Below are 21,120 nucleotides of genomic sequence, written 5' to 3'. Positions count from 1 at the left end.
AACTCACTCTGTAGACCAGGCTGGCCTCCAACTCAGAAATCCGCCTGCTTCTGCCTCCCAAGTGCTGGGATTAAAGGCATGCGCCACCACACCCAGCGGTCTCAATCTTTAATTATGATTCTACAAGCACTATTTTATGAGCTACCAATTTTATACTGTTGAGCTTTCCTGTCTTCAAACACAGGCCTGCATGGAGTAGTGCAAATACCTTTGTCACGAAGTCTGCAGAAAGCATGACTATGCTGACTGTCTGACTGACTCCAGGTACTCGCCATTCAGCTCAGAACCTGCCCGGTTCTAGGCACTGAATCACTAAAGGAGACTTGTCATTCTGGGCTACAGACGCTTAAGTGGAGTCTCCATAAGCTGTTGAGGGCCATGATACAGTCAAGACTGTAATCACAAACCAAAGGGAACTGTCCCAGGCAGACTTCTCTGTCTTACTCATTGTACCCTCCAAAGCCTGTCCGTCCCTCTCACTACAGAATCCACCAGAGAAGCAGTTGAGACTTACTCCGGGTCACAGTGACACTGTACATGGTGTCCTTCTCTATCATCTCAACCTTGAGGCAGGTTTTAGTGCTGTACAGACCCACGTTAACATAGGTGTCATTCAATTTCTCTTTTAAAAAAGAAGAAAAAAAGTTCCAGATACTAAACTGCTCTAGCTCCTTCAGCTTCTCCTCATTGTCCACCTGGGTAACTCGGACCAATTTGGAACTATTTACCCGAACCTGTAACACAAATGACATTAGGATGAAAAAGTAGAAAATTTTCATAAACATAATTAAAAAAAAAAAACCTTAAATAGCTGATGAACAATGTGCCATTTCACACAAAGCTTAGCAGAAATGTACAGATGCAGTAACAGAAACATAATTTGGCAAATGATGCTGCTCTGATAGAGGCTGCTGCTACAATTTCTTGTTATCATGGTCTGAATCTACTATTAAGCCAGAAAAGGGGGGAGGGAGAAGTTCCCAAGCAGAAAGAGTCATCAATACTGCTATTTATGAGATCATACAAAGCAAGGATCTGTAATATTAAGAAAATTGCCAGTCATAAACAGCCCCAGAAAACTGAAAATGTTTCCCATAATGACAGGCTGAGTCCAACGCACTGTCACAAATCACTGATTATGGATAAATGTTGGTTATAATGTGCCTCAGAGTCAGTATGAATTTTGTATCAGAAAGTAAAGAAAGGATTGAAAGCCCCCCACAAGCCCAGCTCTCGTGTGGCTGATGTGGACAGCAAACATCCTTATCAGTGTCTGTGTGCACAGCAGCATCTTCAATCACTATCACAGTCAGAGTCTCTTGCTTGTGGGTGACTTAACTGTGCTATGAAATAAAAGAGCCCAAAGTCACCCAAGGAAACTTCTCTCACAGAATCAAAATAGAATGGGAACCACGGGACAAGAGTTCAGACAGGCACTCCAGAGTCCAGCCATAGGAGGCACAGACATTTCAAAAGAGGCATGAGTGTGCAGACTTCACAAGGGAGGAACCCAACACGAGGAAGAAGGAAGAACATTTACCTCAGGATCATAGTACCCTAAGCTGGTAAAGGGAGCTGAGATGCCCAGGGCTGGAGCTACTAATTACCTGTATCCGTGTCCATATATCATGCCACTTTGGGATAAGCACATTTTTATAACAGAATTGTTGACTGGAATTCATATCAACTTGCGATTCCTGAAGCATGACCACATTTACATCAGCTTTAGGCAAAAAGGGAAACAAGAATTAAGTATGTCATAACAGAACAAGTCATAACTATAGTTCATTTTATTAAAAGAAGTAAACTGATGCTTAAACTTATGCTTAAAATACGAACCAGACCATAAAAACAAAAACAAAACAAACAAAAAAAAATGAGAATAAAGCAGTTTTATCTCTGTCTAATTTACATGTGTGCTTGTCTAAGACTAACTGTAGAATATCAAACATGCTAAACATATGCTTTATCACTGGGTTACATTCTCAGCCTTTAATTATTTAACTGTTACAGATAGCTAACATTACATTAACACAGCATAAACAATAAAAGCTACTTCTTAGGGGCTGGTGAGATGGCTCAGCAGTTAAGAACACTGGCTGCTCTTCCAGAGGTCCTGAGTTCAATTCCCAGCAACTACATGGTAGCTCACAACCGCCTGTAATGGGATCTGATGCTTCCTTCTGGTGTGTCTGAAGACAGCTGCAGTGTACTCACACACATAAAATAAAAATAAATAAATCTTAAAAAAAAAGATTTACGAGAAATCACTCTCCTATACCTTCCCACACCCAACCTACCTTCTTTGAAACGATTATTTTAGTAACATTTTTCTTTGTGGTATTAGAGATTAAACCCAAAACATCTATTTCTTCACTAAATTTCTATATTATGCAGAGATTTTTACATTTCTTTTCTGTTGGAGTGAGAGAGGTATGGGTGTGCACATGTGCAGATCAGGGAGGACCATGACTCTCCTTCTACTATGGTGTCCCCAGGCGTCTACCTCTGGTTACGTGACAGCAAGTACCCTGACCACCTAAGCCATCTCCAAAACCCTATGCAGAACACTTATCAAGTAAGAGTAAGTACAAATTTAATTATCAGTGTGGTTTTTAGTGTCAGGTAGATAGATTTAAATAAGAAAGAAATCCTTAATCCTCAGGCAGGTATGATGGCACACTCCTTTAATCTCAGCAATTGGAAGGCAAAGGCAGGCAGGGATCTCTCTGAGCTAGCCTGATCTACAGATTTGAGTTTGAGTTCCAGGACAGCCAAGGCTGTTACATAGAGAAACCCTGTCTCCTCCTCCTCCTAGCCCCACCCACCACAAAAAAATAGAAAAGGAAAAAAAAAAATCCTCAACTAAATCCAAATCAAAGTTACCCACACAAAAAGCATTACTGAGCTGGGCACGGTGGTACACACCTTTAATCCCACCCAGCACTCAGGAGGGAGAAGCGGCTGATCTCTGAGTTTGAGGCCAGCCTAGTCTACAGAGTGAGTTCCAGGACAGCCAGGGACACAGAGAAACCTTGTCTCAAACAAACCCTCTGAAAGCATCAATGCCCATCTTATTTTTAGTTTACTTTGGAGGGGGGCCTGCCACAGTGCGAGTGTGGAGGCTGGAGGACAACTTCCAGGAGTTCCTTCTCTTCTTCCACCATACAAGTCTTAGGTATGCGATTCAGGTTGTCAGACTTGATGGGCAAGCCCACTGAGCCATCCTACCAGTTAAGATGATTTTAAAGTGAAACTAAGACCTTTTGTTGTTGTTGTTGTTGTTGGGTTTTGTTTTGTTTGTTTCTTGTGTTGAGGACCCAACCCAGGGCTTTCTTTGTACATGCTAGGCAAGCACTCTATCACTGAGACAGCCCCATCACCACACTAGCTTTAAAGTCATATTTAACCGCAAGCCTAGGTCCGAGCTAAACATACAAGACATGGGTATAACTCTCCATGGCCTTGTACTAAACAATGGTTTCTTAAGTAGGATCCTAGAATATGCAGAAGTCAAGAAGAAATCCCTAAAGCAGACTTGAGGAAATGTAAAACCATGGCTTCCTAGCAGTTCCAGAACAGAGGGAAGAAAGGAGATGGCGGGCGTGGGTGAGGGGCTGACTCAGTAAAGCAAGCACTTCCTGCCTTGAAGGCTCAAGGATCCTAGAACCCATGGGAAAATGTCAGCGTCCTGCAGCATAGTCTCAGCTTAGGGGGAGAGACAACAGGAAGTCCCCTGGGGCTCCCTAGCCTATGGTGAGATCAGGCCAGTGAGAGACCCTGACTCAGGAAAGGGACAATGTTCCTAAGGATGACACTTGAGGCTGCCCTATGTCCACCACATAGACTCACACACAACATGTACCCAAGCATACATTTATGCCCACACACATGCACCCACACACACGTATGCATGTATAAAACTTACAGAGAGAGAGACCGATACTTCTGTAAGCCAAAGAACACAAACGTAAAATGACTACCTCAGGAAATAGGAAGAAACGTTTTCCAATCACATACCTGACAATAAAAATAGCTGGAATACATAGACAGCTATGACAACAATAACCCTTTCCAGCCAGTCTCATACACTGGCCTCAAACTTGCTCTATAGCTGAAGATGACCTTGAATTCCAGAATCTTCTGCCTCTATGTCCCACGGATTATAATTATATGCCACCATACCCTGGCTCAACCCAGTCCTTTTAACAAATAAAAGATGCCAGTAGATATTTCTCCAAAGAAAACACATACATAAATGTACATGACAATGGGGCTCAAATCATTAAAGAAATAGAAGCCAAAGCCACAATAAAACACGACTTCACACTTACTAGAATGGCTACAATCAAACAAAGCTCCAAGTCTGGAGCTGGGCATGGTGCTCATATGGTTAAGCACAGCACATGGAAGGCAGAAAGTGGATCCCTGGGAGCAGGGGACCAGATTGTACTGCACAGCCAGTTTCAGGCCAGCCAGGGCTGCAGAGGTGAGGCCAGAGATGGGTTAAAGACAAAAGTAACTGCGGCCTAGTGTGATGAGCTGCACTTGACCTTCAGGACCCACATGACGGAAGGTGAGAACCAACTGCACACTGTCCTCTCCATACACACTGCAATGTACATGGCACAACACACACACATACTATAAATAAATTTTAAACTTTTTTTTAAAAAGAAATTCAGTAATAGGCCTGGAGAGATGCTCAGCAGTCAAAAAGCACTGACTGCTCTCCCAGAGGTTCTGAGTTTAATTCCCAGCAACCACATGGGAATTAAACATATCACAACAATCTGTAATGGGATTCAATGCCTTCTTCTGGTGTCTAAAGAGAGCAACAGTGTACTCATATACATAAAATACATAAATCTTAAAAAAGAAAGAAAGAAAGGCTGGCGAGATGGCTCAGCCGTTAAGAGCACTGACTGCTCTTCCAGAGGTCCTGAGTTCAATTGCCAGCAACCACATGGTACCTCACAACCATCTGGAATGAGATCTGATGCCCTCTTCTGGTGTGTATGAAGACAGCTACAGTGTACTTATAATAATAAATAAATCTTTGGGCCTGAGCGAGCAGGGAATGAGCAAGCAGAGTTGACCAGAGCGAGCAGGACAAACTGGAGCGAGCAGAGGTCCTAAAATTCAATTCCCAACAACCACATGAAGGCTCACAACCATCTGTACAGCTACAGTGTACTCACATACATAAATCTTTAAAAACCCAAAAGAACAAAAACAATAAAAAAACGAGAGAAAGAAAGAAAGAAATTAAGAAATTAATTCAGTAACAAATGTTGGTTGGGAATATGGACAAATTGGGAACTTACCCCCCATGTACTGCTGGCAGGATGTAAAATGATACATTTTTTTTAGGACAATATTATAGTTTAATAGTTCCTTATATAATTCCAGACAATTGGGAATATGTTCACACAAAACTATGCACATGAATGTGTATAAAAACCTATCATAAAGCTTCCTACATAACCACCAGAGAATGAAAAGGCTCAGTGCCACTCAGCTAATGAGCAGGTAAACAAAATGTGTTACATTCACACAATGGACTACATCCAGCTCTAAAAGAAAAGTATTAGAACTGGGGAGGTGGCTCAGCAGTTAAGAGCACTGGCTGCTGTTAGAGGACCTGGGTTCAATTTCCAGCACCCACAACCATCTAACTCCAGTCCCAGGGAATCAAGGGTCCTCTTCTGGCATCTCTGGGCACTTGGCATGTACAGTGTGCCCAGACACATGGAAACAATGTCCACATGAATAGGATGCAATAAAAAAGGTTTTAAATTGGGCTGGAGAAATGGCTCAGTGGTTAAGAGCACTGACTGCTCTTCCAAAGGTCCTGAGTTCAATTCCCAGCAACCACATGGCTCACAACCATCTGTAATGGGATCTGATGCCCTCTTCTGGTGTGTCTGAAGACAGCTACAGCGTACTCATTCATATACATAAAATAAAATCTTTTTTAAAAAAGGTTTTAAATTTAAAAAATGAAATACTGACACATGCTACAAAATGATGAACCTTTAGTAAAAGGTTATATTGTGCGAAAGAAGTCATACAAAAGAAAAAAAAAAAAGGTCACAAGAAGAAAATGACAGATAAATTCATATAAAATGTCTGGAAGGAGTGAATGCCATGACAAGAAACAGATTGAGCGGCTGTCAGAGACAGGATGGAGAGAAGACAGGAACTAACAGTTACAATAATGGCACAACACTGTGAAAATACTAAAACCCACCAAATAGCATTTATAAATTAAATCTCAATTTTAAAAAAGCTGATCTCACTTATGACATCAAAACAGAAAGGCTAAGGTACACACACAGTACAAAGGAGCAGGGGTGGGGATGGAGGACAACAAACAACAACTCTCATCTGAGCACACACAGTCAGACCTAACCCTGTGGGCTAATAAAACACCTTAGGTCAGAATACGGTGCCTGTTTCTCATTACAGGCTTCAACCCTATAGTAATCTGAATTTCTTCTAAAAGAAAAAAAACTTTTTTTTTTCAATTCCTGTTGCGTGGCTGGAGAGACGACTCAGCAGTTAAGACTGCTTACTGCTCCTCCTGAAGATTTGAGCTCAATCCCTCGCATCCGCATGGAGCAGCTCACAACCACATTTAACTCCAGCCCCAGAGGATCTACCATCCTCTTCCAGCCTCTAAGGACACCTGCATCCATCCATCCATCCATCCACATACATATACACCCATACACACACATGGCATACACTCATGGACATAAATTAAAAATAAAAACAAATTTAAACTCTATTGATATTTATCTCCCTAGCAAGTTCATAGATTATATATATATATATATGCATATATATATATATTCATAAATAGAAAAAATACTCATAAATACAGATATTGCTTCCTTTGGAAGAGAAAGAGCAGGCTAGAGAAGATGGCTAAGCAGAAAAGTGCTTTCCGTGTAAGTATGAAGACCAGAGTTCAATCCCCGGAACCCATATAAGAAACCAGCCATGGTGGTGTACAACTGCAATCCCAAGCCTGTGGAGCAGACAGGAGCATCCCTGGGGCTCACTGCCTGCCTGCCTAGCCACTTCTGTGAGCTCTGTGTTCAGTGAGAAAATAAGGTTTAGTGAGATTGAAACACTTGGCACTAGTCTCCGGCCTGTGCATATATATCCGTATGTGTGCATGCACCCCCACCCCCGCCCCCACCATCATTTATGTTGAGCATGATGTGCATGGCTGTCACCCTGCTCTTGAGAAACAAAGAAAGGTCGTTGAAGTAAGTCCTAAGGCAGCCTATGTTACAGTGAATTTGAAACCAGCTTAAGCTATACAGCAAATCCTACTTTATAACATAAAAACAGATGGAATAAGTTTATGTAAAACTTGAAAATACTGTATTTATGATCCATTGAGGATGGATGGTATGCTGACTGACATTCATCCATAATTCCAGCACACAGGAAGCAGGGGCAGGAACCACTGAAAAGCTGTACTCTTCCTCCCAATGAAGTGGAAGTCCAAAAATAATTTTTAAAAAGGAACATTTTTGAGGAAACAGCTCTACTATTAACATTCTTTAAAATCTAGTTTTCAGAGCCAGGCAGTGATGGTGCATGCCTTTAATCTTAGCACTCAGGAGGCAGAGGCAGGCAGATCTCTTTAAGATCAAGGCCAGCCTGGTCTACAGAGCTAGTTCCAGGGCAGCCAGCATGATACAAAACAAACAAACAAACAAGCAAAAACAAAAAACAAACAAAAAACCCTGGGGAGAAAAAAAAACACACACACAAAAAAAAAAAACAAAACCAAACCAACCTAGTTTTCTTTTCCTTAATTCTATACTATTCATGGGAAATAATTTTTTTTAAAGATTTTTTATTTATGTGAGTACACTGCAGCTGTCTTCAGACACACAAGAGAAGAGTGTATCAGATCCCACTACAGATGGATGAGCCACCACGTGGTTGCTGGGAATTGAGCTCAGGACCTCCAGAAGAACAGTCAGTGCTCTTAACGGCTGAGCCATCTCTCCAGCCCCATGGGAAAGAACTTAAACTTTTTTCAGTTAGTAACCTGCAAGAGAAATCAGCACCTTGGTCAGCCACATATGCTTGGCAATGCATTAATGCAGAACGTACTGCGCTTCAGCTACGGAGGGCGATCTGTGGAAACCACCAGGACTCTAGACTTGCTTTAAATTGTGTATCTGTGTGTCTGTGTCTCAGTGTGAGCCACCTGATGTGGGCACTGGGAATCCAAACTCAGATCCTCTCCAGGAGCAATGCACACTTAGACCCACACCCTCCAGCCCCTTCTAACTCTTAAATACCCTCAACTCATTTCTGTCAAGAGTAACCCAGTTACTCAGAAGCCTTGCCAACAACTAGCTCCTTTCTAAGATTATACTGAGTGTTTTCTGAGAGCACGTGCCACTGTACTTGTATGCATGCATGCACACGCATGTGTGGGAAAGTCAGAGAACAGCTGGTAGGCGTTGGTTCTCTACCATGTGAATCCCAGGGGTCGGGTGTCAGGCTTGGCATCAGGCACCTAACCCCAAGCCATCCTGCTGGCCCCCAAACTGCCATTTTTCTAGGCTCCAATAGATAGTTCCAAATCTATGACCATGGAGATGGCCCTAGTTACATTCAGTGAGTCATGAGTTTAAACAAACAGATACGAATGGGGATAGGACCAGCAGTGACAAGAAGGGGCTGAGCAGGAGCTGCGCAGGGCTGGGGGCCTGGGTAGTGATAATCAGAATAGACTATACAAATGCATGAATTTGTCAAAGAACAAATTTAGTAAAAGTTTTTTAAGAACTGGAGAGATGGCTCAGCGGTTAAGAGCACTGACTGCTCTTCTGGAGGTCCTGAGTTCAATTCCCAGCAACCACATGGTGGCTCACAACCAACTGTAATGGGATCAGATGCCCTCTTCTAGCCTGCAGGATACATGAAGGCAGAAAGCCGTATACACAGTAAATAAATACATCTTTAAACATAAATAAAAATAAACTGCTAACAAAAACCAGCCAGAGCAGAAGCATTTTTTTAAAAAAAACATTTTCAAATCTACCATCTACAGGCAACAGGTTTCCTAAAGGATTATTAAACTACATGCTGGGACATGTGACTACTTAAAAAATAAAATCTATCTAAATCCTCACCTCACACCAAACACCAATACAAATTATAAATAAAAAATAAAGAGGCAGGGATACCTAGTAAGACCCTGTTTTAAAAAAAAAGTCTAGAGTGAGTGCCAGGACAGCCAGGGCTACACAGAGAAACCCTGTCTCGAGAAACCAAAAAAAAAAAAAAAGTCTAGAATCAGTTCAGTGGTAGAGCACTAACACTGCATGTTTGAGGCCCTAGGCTCAATTCCCAGCTCAGCTAATAATAATTAGTAAAATAAAAATGCATTTAACACTTATCCCCCAAAATTTAAAAAAAAATTCAACTTTACAGATCTCTATCTTATTAACATTATTGTATGTGTGTGTAATACGTGTGTGTGTGTGTGTGTGTGAGAGAGAGAGAGAGAGAGAGAGACATATGTTTATGTGTATGTCTGCCCTCCCTGGCAACTTTGGGGAATCAGTTATCTCCAATTATAGGTTTCATGGATCCAACTCAGGTCTCCAGGTTTGTGTGACAAGTCTTCCTTACCCACAGAACCATCTCACTGGCCTGGAAATCTCCTAAGTATAAATCCAAACAATGAAGCCAAATGACCACATACAAAATACAAAAGGGGGCAGGGGCTGGAGACTCAGCTCAGTGGTTAGGAGCACTTGTGGCTCTTGCGAAAGAATCCAGGTTCATTCCCAGCACCATCTATCTGTCCATCTGTAACTCCAGTGTCAGGGGATCCGACACCCTCTGCTGACTGTTGTATGCACCAAGCACACATACCTACACACAGGCAAAACACTCACACAAAATAAAACCAATAAAAATTTAAAGAGGGGAGAAATAAGCTCTAAATTTTATCTTTTATAAATAGCAATTATATTGCTAGAGACGCAGCTTGGTAGAGCTCATGCCTGGTGTGGGTCAAGTCCTAGATTTGCTTTCTAGCACTGAAAAAATAAATACACCCACTCACATACACACCAAATTTGTAGCTAAGTATGGTGGATATGGATGCAAATGCTTATAATCCCAGCACATGAGAGGATCAATAATTAAAAGTCATTCTCTGATACAAAGGGCCAACATGGGCTACAAAAGCCTGGCTCAGAAAATTAAATAATACAGTAGGCCATGAACAAAGGACACACACACATCCTCGGAGTTTAAAGTTGGGGCTGGGTGATGGCTCCAGTATGTAAAGTATCTGCTCTGCAAACACAAGGCTCTGAGCTCAGAAGCCAGGCAGAGTGCAGATCACCTGTAACCCCAGTGCTGAGGGAGATTAGACTGCTGGTCAGCAGTCTAGCCAAATCTCTAAGTTCCAGGCCCACTAGGGGAGATAAAGAATCAAACAGACATCAGACCTTTGGCCTATACTTGCACACATGTGCACATGACCCCTCCCCCCAATATGCTCAAGCACAAACACACACACACACAAGCAATAAACTTCAAGGGTTTTGCCTACTTCTTTATACTTAATTTATACTGTATTAATACTTGCTATATAAATGTTTCTAAAACTCCCTGTGACAGTAACCAACCTTTGAATAAAATTCCTTCCTACTATCCGAGAGCCTGGCTTTTAGAGTGCCACAGATTGCTCTGACAGCTGACACCCACGTAACCAGGTCGGCATTCCGACTTGTTCCTGGAGATGAATTTTCTCCACATTAGGAAGCCCCTGAGCCTCCCTTCCTAGAAGAAACTTTGGAACCTTTGGTGACGCGCTGTAAACCCAGAATCCTGGAGGATGAAGCAGGGGATCCTGAGTTACAGGTCAGAGTCACACAGTGAGTTCCAAAGCAGCCTGCACAACACAGTAAGACCCTGACTCAGTAAAAGAAGGAAGGGACGCAAGCAAGCAGAAAAGTGTGCTCTACGTTACTTCTGTTGTTGGTTGGTTGGTTGGTTTTCCGAGACAGGGTTTCTCTGTGTAGCCCTGGCTGACCTGGAACTCACCCTGTAGACCAGGCTGGCCTCAAACTCAAGAGATTCGCCTGCCTCTGCCTCCCAAGTGCTGGGATTAAAGGCGTGCGCCATCGCGCCTGGCACTTTTTTTTTTTAAGTTATTTTATTATTTGCTTATTTGTTTCCGGGTCTAGGTAGCTCCGGTTGTCCTGGAACTAAGTGCACCGAGCAGGCTATCTTCGAACTGGAGAGATCTGTCTCCCTTGGCCTCCCAAGTGCTGGGAGTAAAGTTCTGAGCCACTATGCCTGGCTTTTTGCTTTACGTTTCAATCCCCAGTTCCCTGTAAAAGAAATCTCAAAGAAAGGAACTGCTGATTGTGCTTAATATTTCCTTATTTCTTCACACCCCAAGGCCCCATTTTGAAAGTTTATTCAGGTGACAGTCCTTCCAAATCCTGTTCTAGGCTTTTAGGCCCTGATCTGGAAAAGAATCTTTCCTGGACACATACTCTCTTCCCAAAAGAAGTTTCCAGTCCCTCTTGGACAATATATTTATGGGTGTTGATCTTAAAGCCACAAGTGAGAGCAAGTGACAGGCAGGCAGGAACGGAAGGGGGCAGTATGAGAGTGGATGTGTGCTTACACGCCTCGGCTGTCTTTATTCTCTGGAGTTGCTACTCCCTCCAGTGGATGTTGGCAAACATCACTTATTTTCCCGGCCACTATTTAACAAGGGAGGGAAAACACGATTTCTTATCAACTTTTAAATTTTTTTTCTGGTCGGGAACACAAAATAAGTTTCTTACCTACTCCGGAGCTGATTGTCCAGCAGGAGGTACAAAATGAATGTGCTTGAAAGAATGAATAAACTTAGGAACTACGTACGTCCTGCTTAAGCGGATGGCCTCTCTTATCTTTCCTGGGCAACTGGAGTATGACTCCAGGTGTGTTCTCCGGGGCTATTTGGGAGGAAGATCTTAACAAGAGGCCAGTGGTGGCACACACCTTTAATCCCAGCACACAGGAGGCAGAGGCAGTGGGTCTCTCAATTCCAGGCCGGCCCGGTCTAAGGTGTGAGTTCCAGAACAGCCAGGGCTACCCTGATAGACCCTGTCTTGAAAAACATTCAGGTGAACTCTATCCCACTGTAATCGAGACAGATCCATCCCTGGGGTGTTTTTAGTAAACTGAATGAGTGGGGCGTTTGCTTTCTCCTGACCTATTTCTGGGCGAAACCCAGAAATCCGTTTTAACTCAGAAATTGAAGGGACCTAGCAGCACCACGCAGCCCCTCCGCGGTTTCCCCCCTAAAGGGTGTCAACCAGCCCAGGCATCCCTTCCTGGGGAAGGCTCAGGCCTCCGCCCGACCCGAGCTGTCCGGAGGGCGGCCCGGGACCCGTCCGTGCGGACCGTCCCTGGAGCGTCTCCCTCAGCGTCCCGCGCGGCTCCGAGTAACGGGCCGCACCCTCGGGATGAGAAACCACTTTTCCACATTTAGCCCTCGCGCCCGACCCTTGGGCAGCCGCTGCCGGGGTGGTACCTGAGCCGCAGACCACGCAGCCGGCGACGACCAAGAGCAGCCACGCGGCGCCGCCGCCGCCCCCGGCCCCCCAGCACCGGGGCCCGGGACCAACCGCCGACCACACCGACACTTTGATTCCTCCCGCCATGGATGCCTCACACCGCCTCCTCCTCGCGTGCCCCTCCTCAGCAACTGTCTCCGAACAGGCAGCGCCGGCAGCCAATCAGCTGCGAGACCCGCCCTACCCCCCCCACCCCGTGAAGCAGGCGGGGCCTCGCGCGCTCCGCCCTCCCGCGCCCCTAGGAGCCACACCTCCTAGCAACGCCAACCCTGGCAGTAACGACAGGAAGAGCCCGCCCTTTCCCCGCAACCTGCTTCCGTCCGCGGTTTATTTACAAATGAGATTGATGGAAAGCTTACCCAATAGGAAATCAGAATGAGAGGAGGCCTCCTGGACTGCGTGTTTCCATCGAAACGTCGAGTCTCTTCTAGTTTTTCTTTCCTTTCTTCCGCGGTCCTTTTATTACATGCTAGCCAGCGGCAACTCTTCACGAGTAAGGTTCTCCCGTGAACGTTTTTTAAGGTAAAATGATTGCCAGCCTGTCTCCAAAGTTCTGAAATATTTCAGCAATAAGTACAGGATTATTGTGCGTTGTCAAGGTTTTGTAGGCATAAACAACGTTTGAAAATGTAGAGGTAGAGCTGAGATAGAAACTCTGACTTCGATCCCCAGCACTGCAAGAAAAAAACGAACAGAAAACAAAACACACACACACAAGTATTAATTTGGCTTCGGTTTCCTTTTTTGACAGAAGATGTAGCTGAACTGTGCACAAGGCCCTCGTTTCGATCACCAACGCCACAGGAATAAACTACAAGTCACGAGCATTTCTGGTTTTGAAACGAAACAAGTGATAATTAAGACTGTTTATCCTCTCCATTTGGGGGGAAAAAAAAAAAGCCAAGGCTAAGAGAGAGAAAGGAAACACAAAGTAGGTTCTGAGCTCAAATCTAAGTTCTTTCTGTGGCTTAGATGCCTCCCAGTACATGATACAACATTTGCAGTCCAGGCACTGTGTGTGTAGCACTTTCAGAAATTGAAGCACCTTTTGTTTGTTTGTTTGTTTGTTTTTTGTGTTTGTTTGAGACAGGGTTTCTCTGTGTATTCCTGGCTGTCCTGGAACTCACTCTGTAGACCAGGCTGGCCTCGAACCCAGAAATCTGCCTGCCTACATATACATACACACACATACATATACACACACACACTTGTGTGTAGACACAGGTATGCATGTATATGTGCATTTATATGTACATACACAACACACATATGGCTTATTGCGATGGCTCGGTTGTGTAAACCTAGAACTCATATGGTAGGAGAAAACCAACCTCTGCTCCCACAGGACCTCCATACCGACTCTGTGGCACACAATACCCCCACCCCCACACACACACACACAATGGATCAATTGATGTAAAAACAAAACAAAACAAAACAAAAACCTTTTAATGTCAAGGTTAACAGGAGGCGTGTTGGTCCATATATGTTAACTCCAGCATTCTAAACACTCAGGTCAGAGGATCACAAATAAGATTAGCTTACACTACACTACACATCTAAAACCAACCTCAAAACAAAAACTTACATTAATGTGAAACAAGGGAAGACTAACAGACTATCCCAGACAAGGGAGCATACGTAAACATGATGAACTACATGTCATATAATATGGATCTTGGAACAGGAAGAAAAAAAAGCCCGAAGAAACAAAACTGAGATTGCAAGCGTGAGTCACCTCTTTCCCTGCCAGTCTGCCCTGCCCATCTTTCCGTCCTGCTTCGGTTTCTGTGAGTACTGTACATATTCTCTGCCTGACCTGCAAATGTCAAGCCATGTAGTGGGAAGGAGCCTTGTGCACCAGAAAACTTGGGTTTGAGCTCAGTAAATATAGACAAAAACTATAAATAGAAGCTGCAGAGCTGACCCCACAGTGAACAGTGTGACACTGCTCCATCTAGCACAGGACGGAGTTTCTTCCCAGCACCCACTTGTGGTGGCTCACTGCCTGCTGTAACTCCAGAGATTCTAACACCCTCTTCTGGCATCCACAGGGTACTACATTCTCACTGCCTGCTGTAACTCCAGAGATTCTAACACCCTCTTCTGGCATCCACAGGGTACTACATTCTCACTGCCTGCTGTAACTCCAGGGATTCTGACACCCTCTTCTGGCATCCACAGGGTACTACATTCTCACTGCCTGCTGTAACTCCAGGGATTCTGACACCCTCTTCTGGTCTCCAAGGGTACTACATAGGCACTCATGACAGGACATACTTGAAAATTTTAAAAATAGAACAGAATGAAACCTTAAGCGTGTTTTTTCTTAATGTATGAGTTAGTGAGTCCTATATATCAGTGGAAGGTAGCAGAAGAGATGATGCAGATATATGGAAAGTCTCTGCTATCTTTTCAGTGCTTGAGGAAGTCAAAGATGGGTTTTTCTTTTTGTGCTTTTTTTTTTTTTTAAAGATATATTTATTTTACGTATATGAGTACACTGTAGCTGTATAGATGGTTGTGAGCCTTCATGTGGTTGTTGTGAATTGAATTTTTAGGACCTCTGCTCCACTCGCTCAGGCCCAAAGATTTATTTATTATTATACATAAGTACACAGTCGCTGTCTTCAGACACACCAGAAGAGGGCATCAGATCCCATTACAGACGGTTGTGAGCCACCATGTGGTTGCTGGGAATTGAACTCAGGACCTTTAGAAGAGCGGTCTACTGACTGCTTACCCACTTACTCTTACTGAGCCATCTCGCCAGCCCATAGATGTGCAATTTTTAGACAGAGTCTGGCTATATGACCCTGGCTGTCCTGGAGCTTGTAGAGATGTGGCTGGCATCAAAGTCTGAGTGATCCTTCTGACTCTGCCTGACAAATGCTGGGATTACAGGCATGTGTTGCCCTGCTGGCACGCCTCGCTTGTCTTCCAGGCCTTCCCTCCCTCTGTCCCTCCCTCCCATTCTTCCTTCATTTCCCTTTTTCTGGTTTTGCTGTCGTTTTTTGTTTGTTTGTTTGTTTGTTTGTCTTCAGATTTATTTTTATTTCATGTGTATGGGTGTTCTGCCTGCATGTATGTTTGTGCACCACATGGGTGTGATGCATGTGACGGTTAGAAAAGGTCTGTGGATACACTGGAACTGAACTGACAGTTAACTGCCAGATGCTGTATAGAACCAAACCTCTAGACCCTTTGCAACAAGTCCTCCTAACCACCGAGCTATCGCTTCAGCCTGGTTTTGGGGTGTGTATGTGTGTGTGTGTATTATATAAATATTATATATACATATACATTATGTAGATAGGGTTTCATGTGCCCCAGGCCATCTCAAATTTCCTATATAACTGAGGACAACTGTCAACTCCTATCCCTAACTCCCATGTGCTGGGATCACAGGCACCGGCCTCCATACCAGGCCAGGCCTTCCCATTCTCACTGCTGGCTGGGCTTTCTCTTTTGTTCTCACTAAAGTCAAAAACAGGTGAACTATTTTCAGGTTTGGGAACTAACTCCATCAGATCACTGACTACTCACCACTGCTTATGATGAGACTAGGTTATCTCTAACATGTCACACTTTCATCACCCAAATGAGTGCTGTCATTCGAAGAGAGTGAGTAAAGCAGTCCACGTCTTTTAGCACTGAGGAGACTCTTCAAAGCATTTCAAGAGTCACCTTTGGTGGCTACAAGGCACATTCATTACCTGCAGGTGGATCTGATTTATGCAAATAGCCAAAAAACTCAGGCCCAGGCTGCTGAGTGAATAGTGTAAATACTATGGTGGTAAATATGTTTCAGGTTTGGACTTTTTGTTGTTTTTTTGTTTGTCTTTAATTTAGAAGGATAACCTGGCGCACACTCACTATATAAAAGAGCAACCAAAAAGGAGGTAATGGCACATGCCTCTAATCCTAGGGCTCGGGAGGCAGAGGACCAGGCAAGGCCAGCCTGGTCTACAGAGGGAGTTCCAGACAGCCAGGGCTACACAGAAAAACCCTGTCTTGAAAATATCCAGAGGGGGAGAGAGAGAGAGAGAGAGAGAGAGAGAGAGAGAGAGAGAGAGAGAGAAGAGCAACCACAAGGCCATCTAAGGCAGCATAGAATTTGAGTAGTAAGATGTAGGAAGAATGGTGTCAGCAAGCCTGAGGAGGGATTCAACCCAACCCCTTGCAAGCTGCTCTTGTTTTCTGTCATAAGATGACTCTAGTCAGATTAGAGGGGCTTGGTTTGGGGCTTTTTTGTTTGTTTCTTTTGTGTTTTGGGACCAAAAACAAAAACAAACATACAAACAAAAAACAGCCTCCTACAAGCTTGGCCAGTGTTCTACCATGACACTGTACCCCCAGTCCCCAGAACTAAAAGAATCATGTCTTATAACTTTTTGGATGTAGGAATTCTGAAGGTTTGAAGCTACTAACTGTTTGATGAAGTTAACTGAAAAAGGATGGAAGCTGTCAACTGCTTGATGAAGGTAATGGAACCAATCAATGACCACATCCTCCTGCGTCTGTCCTGGCCTCCCCTTGCCACTGACCCACCCAGCCCTTGCCATCCTCGCTGGCATTTTCCTGTGGGAAGTAATGGCTTTTACTTTCTTTGAAGCTATCTCCCCTAGGTTGTTGTTGTTGTTTTGTTTTGTTTTCGCGACAGGGTTTCTCTGTATAGTTCTGGCTGTCCTGGAACTCACTTTTGTAGACCAGGCTGGCCTAGAACTCAGAAATCCGCCTGCCTCTGCCTCTGCCTCCCAAATGCTGGGATTAAAGGTGTGCACCATCACCACCCGGCTCCGGCTGTTTTTTTTTTTAATTTTTTGTTACTTCTTTAAATGTATTTAGGGTTGGAGATACTTATAGACCTCGTGAGTCACCAGGCTGGACCTCACATCTTCAGACCTGGAAATGGTGATTCTTCTCACTGACCCCATCTCTGCCTCACCCTCTTTGTAAAAAACCACCACCACCAACAACAACAACAACAAACCCTCTATTGTGTGCATGAATGAGTTGGGCAGGTGGTCAGAACAACTTCATGGACTCCATTCTCTCCTTCCACCTTTACACATGTCCTGGAGGTTCTTGGGAGCCATCTAGTCACTGTCCTGGTGCCCTCTGGAAAACAGCCCTCCCCTCTCCTAAATGCAGGTCTGCTCCTTCTACTCTGTGTTTGAGTCTTTATGGTCCTACCATATCTCCAAACAGCTATGAAGAAACAACTAAAGTGGGTAGAGAGATGGCTCAGCAGTTAAGAGCCCTGGCTACTCTTCCAGAAAGCCTGAGTTCAATTCCCAGCAACCACGTGGTGGCTCACAGCCATCTATAATGAGATCTGATGCCCTCTTCTGGCATGCAGTTGTACATGCAGATAGAGCACTCATTAAATAAAAATCTTTAAAAAAAACAAAAAACAAACAAACCAAAAACCTATAGTTGGAGAGATGGCTGATCAGTTAAAAGCACTGGCTGATCTTCCAAAGGACCAGGATCAGAGTCCCAGCACTCACACAGCAGCTCACAATTGTGGTGATGCCAGTCCCAGGGGGATCCATCGCCCTCTTCTGGCCTCTACAGGCACTGCAGGCATGTAGTCCACAGACTAACATGAATGCAAAACATCCATACACATAAATTATTTTGTAAAAAAATAACTATAATGCCATTCAAAGTTTGATGCTGCTTGATAGCTGACACCTGTCGAGTAGAGAAAATTTCAGAAATGAAGTATATTTAGAAACATTTTGTTGTTGTTGTTTGTTTTTTCCATAGAGTCTCACTATGCAGCCCTGGCTGGACTGTAACTCCTTATGTAGGCCTGGGTTACCTCAGACTCACAAAACTCCATCCATCTCTGCCTCTCAAATTCTGGGGTTAAAGGCATAGACCACCATGCCTTGCTAAGTAGAAGGAGAATTTTTATTTTTCTAATATATACATATGAGGGGTGTGGGGGGGGGTATGGAATGTGAGTGCAGGTGCCCACGGGAGCCAGGGGGTATCAGCTCCTCGGGACAGGAGCTGGAGTTACATGTGTCTGATGTCAGTGCTGGGAACGGAATTCTTAGCTGCTGGGCCACCTCTCCAGCCTCATTCATAGCAATTTGACAAAGAAGCTTTGCTCCCCCACCTGGAGAAGACAGGGTTTCTCTGTAACAGTCCTGGCTGGCCTAGAATCACTCTACATCTTGCAGGCTTCAAACTCACAGAGATCTGCCTGCGTTTGCATCCCGGGCGCTGGGATTGAAGGTGTGCACCACCACCATGTCACCACCGTGTCACCACCGTGCCCCACTTGACAAAGAAGCTTTACAATTACTGGATATGACTTGTTTTTTGGGGTGCACCTTCAAATGTGTTTTATAAAAATAGCAGACAGTCAGGCGAGTGACACAGGTCTATGACCTCAGTGCTGGGAACAGAGACAGCAGGAGGCCAAGTAAAAAAAAAAAGTAAGTTAAAGTAGGGACTGAAGAGATGACTGCAGTTAAGAACACCACTTCTTCCAGAAGACTTGGGCTGTTTCTCAGCACCCACAGAGGCCAAAGGGTTCACAACTGTTAACTTCAATACCAGGGCGTCAAACACCCTCTTCTGGCTTCCTTGGGCATTGTACACAAGTGGCCCAGACATCTGTGCAGACTTAAGTGTACTGAACTTACACGCCATCATTTCTCATAGCCCCGCCCACAGTGAACATGAACCTCTAGCTTCTGAAACATTTGACTGTTTCATACCTTCACGCAAACAAATTTTGTCTCTCTTTATATACTTCCTGTCTTCCTAGAAAACTTCTATTCATACATCAAGCCCCAACCTTCCTTGCCCATAGCAGATGCTCTGTCTATCCCAGTCCTTTAAACAGGCAGACTGGGGGTGGGGGGTGTCATTGCTGGTCAGAATTCCTACAAAAGACTATACTTATCACCTTTTATATGTTTCCTATTATTCACCGTGTGTTGTTTATATGGTTGCTTCTTTTACCAGTCAGTGAGTTCCTTATAGGTGTAGTTTATTTTTGAGATGTTAAGTATTTCCAGGCCAGCCAGGGCTACATAGTGAGATCCAAAACAGCCAGAACTGCAGAGAGAGACCCTGCTTCAAAAGCAAAGTGGGGGCGTGGGACCTGGAGCGATGGGTGGGTCAGCAGCTAAAGGAGAAGCTTTTTTTTTTTTTTGCAGAGGTCTGAATTCAGTTTCCCGAGCACACACAGCAGCTCACAATAATCTGCAACTCTAGTTCCAGACGACCCAACGCCTTTTCTGACCTCAGTGAGCACGCGCGCACACACACACACACACACACACACACACAGAGTCACACATAAAAGTTATTTTTAAGCGGTGGGGTAGGCTGAAGAGATGGCCCAGAGGTTAAGAGCACCCATCGCTCCTGCAGAGGACCTAGTTTAGTTCCTAGCACCCATGCACAGGTTCGTGGGCACCTACAGTCCTGCACACACATCCAAGAACACATATACATTAAAAAGTGTTATTTAAAAACATAGAAAACAGCATCACCCATAAAGGGTAAGAGGAATTAATTCTGACAGGGAGGTGGGGGTGGGGGTCCAGAAGGGAACAGTCTGAGAAAGGTGAGGTCCAGCCAAGCCTTGCTGAGTGAGTCTCTTTTTGACAGCGTGGGGGGTGGGGAGTGAGCGGAGCAATCTGCTAGATGAAATTCTCCACGTGCCTGGGAAGACAGTCCTGGCAGGCAGTATGCTCGCTCCTCACCCACCCACTTTCTCCCCTCTCTTCAGTCTCCGCCACCCTTTTCCTTAAGAACTACAACTGGAGATACCGTTTCCCTTCCTAGAACAGACGTGGACAATAAAGGGAATCTTAAACTTTGGTTAAATGACATCACTTGGCTGTGTTCTGCCTTTGAGGTTACTGGGGGTGGGGGGGGCGCGAGGGGGAGAGCAAGAGAGGAAGGTAAATTCGGGCACTGGGAAAAATGGAGCCTGATAGAAAATGAAATTAAAAAAAAAAGTTCCCACTCCCCTTTTGTCAACCCCCAACACACACCTGTCTGTGCGAAAACACACACACACACACACACACACACACACACACACACACACCCTTTGCCAAAGGCTGGAAATTCCTTGTTCTCAGCGGAAGAGAGTAGGCGGGTATGTGGGGGTGGTAGCCGTGGGAGGAAAGCGAAGAACAGACATCTCAGCTGCTCTGGCTGCGGGCTGCGGGGGCGCTCTGGGCCTCTGCTGGGGCCTGACAAGTCAATGCTGCTTTTTTGTATTTTTTTTCCTAATGTATGTATTTTAAAATACACACACAAGGACTTGGATATAATCTACAGACACAGATACACAAGTAGATATAAAGAAACAAACACATAAACTCAAAATACTGTCAATAGTCTTCGATCTGACTAGCTACAATTAACAATTTCCACACAGGCGCTCTACTTAAATCTCATGGCAAGTCTTGAGAAACAAAGCTACAAATGATACTCCGTAGTT

The 21,120-nt window shown here is 44.4% G+C and overlaps 1 protein-coding gene across 3 annotated transcripts in view; it reads right to left on the bottom strand.

Moving 5' to 3' along the window:
- Nemp1 (nuclear envelope integral membrane protein 1) overlaps positions 1 to 13,077 on the bottom strand; it is a 24,576-nt gene extending 11,499 nt beyond the window's left edge. Inside the window, exons 1-3 of one of the 3 annotated variants that reach the window (XM_029482470.1) lie at positions 12,995 to 13,077; positions 1,608 to 1,723; positions 515 to 734 (exon numbers count right to left, since the gene is read on the bottom strand). In XM_029482470.1, coding sequence (XP_029338330.1) covers positions 515 to 734; positions 1,608 to 1,706 — 319 coding nt within the window. In that variant the 5' untranslated portion in view covers positions 1,707 to 1,723; positions 12,995 to 13,077. Of the gene's footprint in view, positions 1 to 514; positions 735 to 1,607; positions 1,724 to 11,858; positions 12,401 to 12,592; positions 12,751 to 12,994 lie in introns of those variants that run through there. The other 2 variants (XM_021175153.2, XM_029482471.1) reach the window with 2 other exon arrangements.
- Positions 13,078 to 21,120: the final 8,043 nt, after the last annotated feature.

This window comes from Mus caroli, chromosome 10 (genome assembly GCF_900094665.2).
Source record: "Mus caroli chromosome 10, CAROLI_EIJ_v1.1, whole genome shotgun sequence".
Classification (NCBI taxonomy): Eukaryota; Metazoa; Chordata; class Mammalia; order Rodentia; family Muridae; genus Mus; species Mus caroli.
Note: the sequence above shows the minus strand (reverse complement) of the source record. Positions and strands in the feature narration are given on the sequence as shown.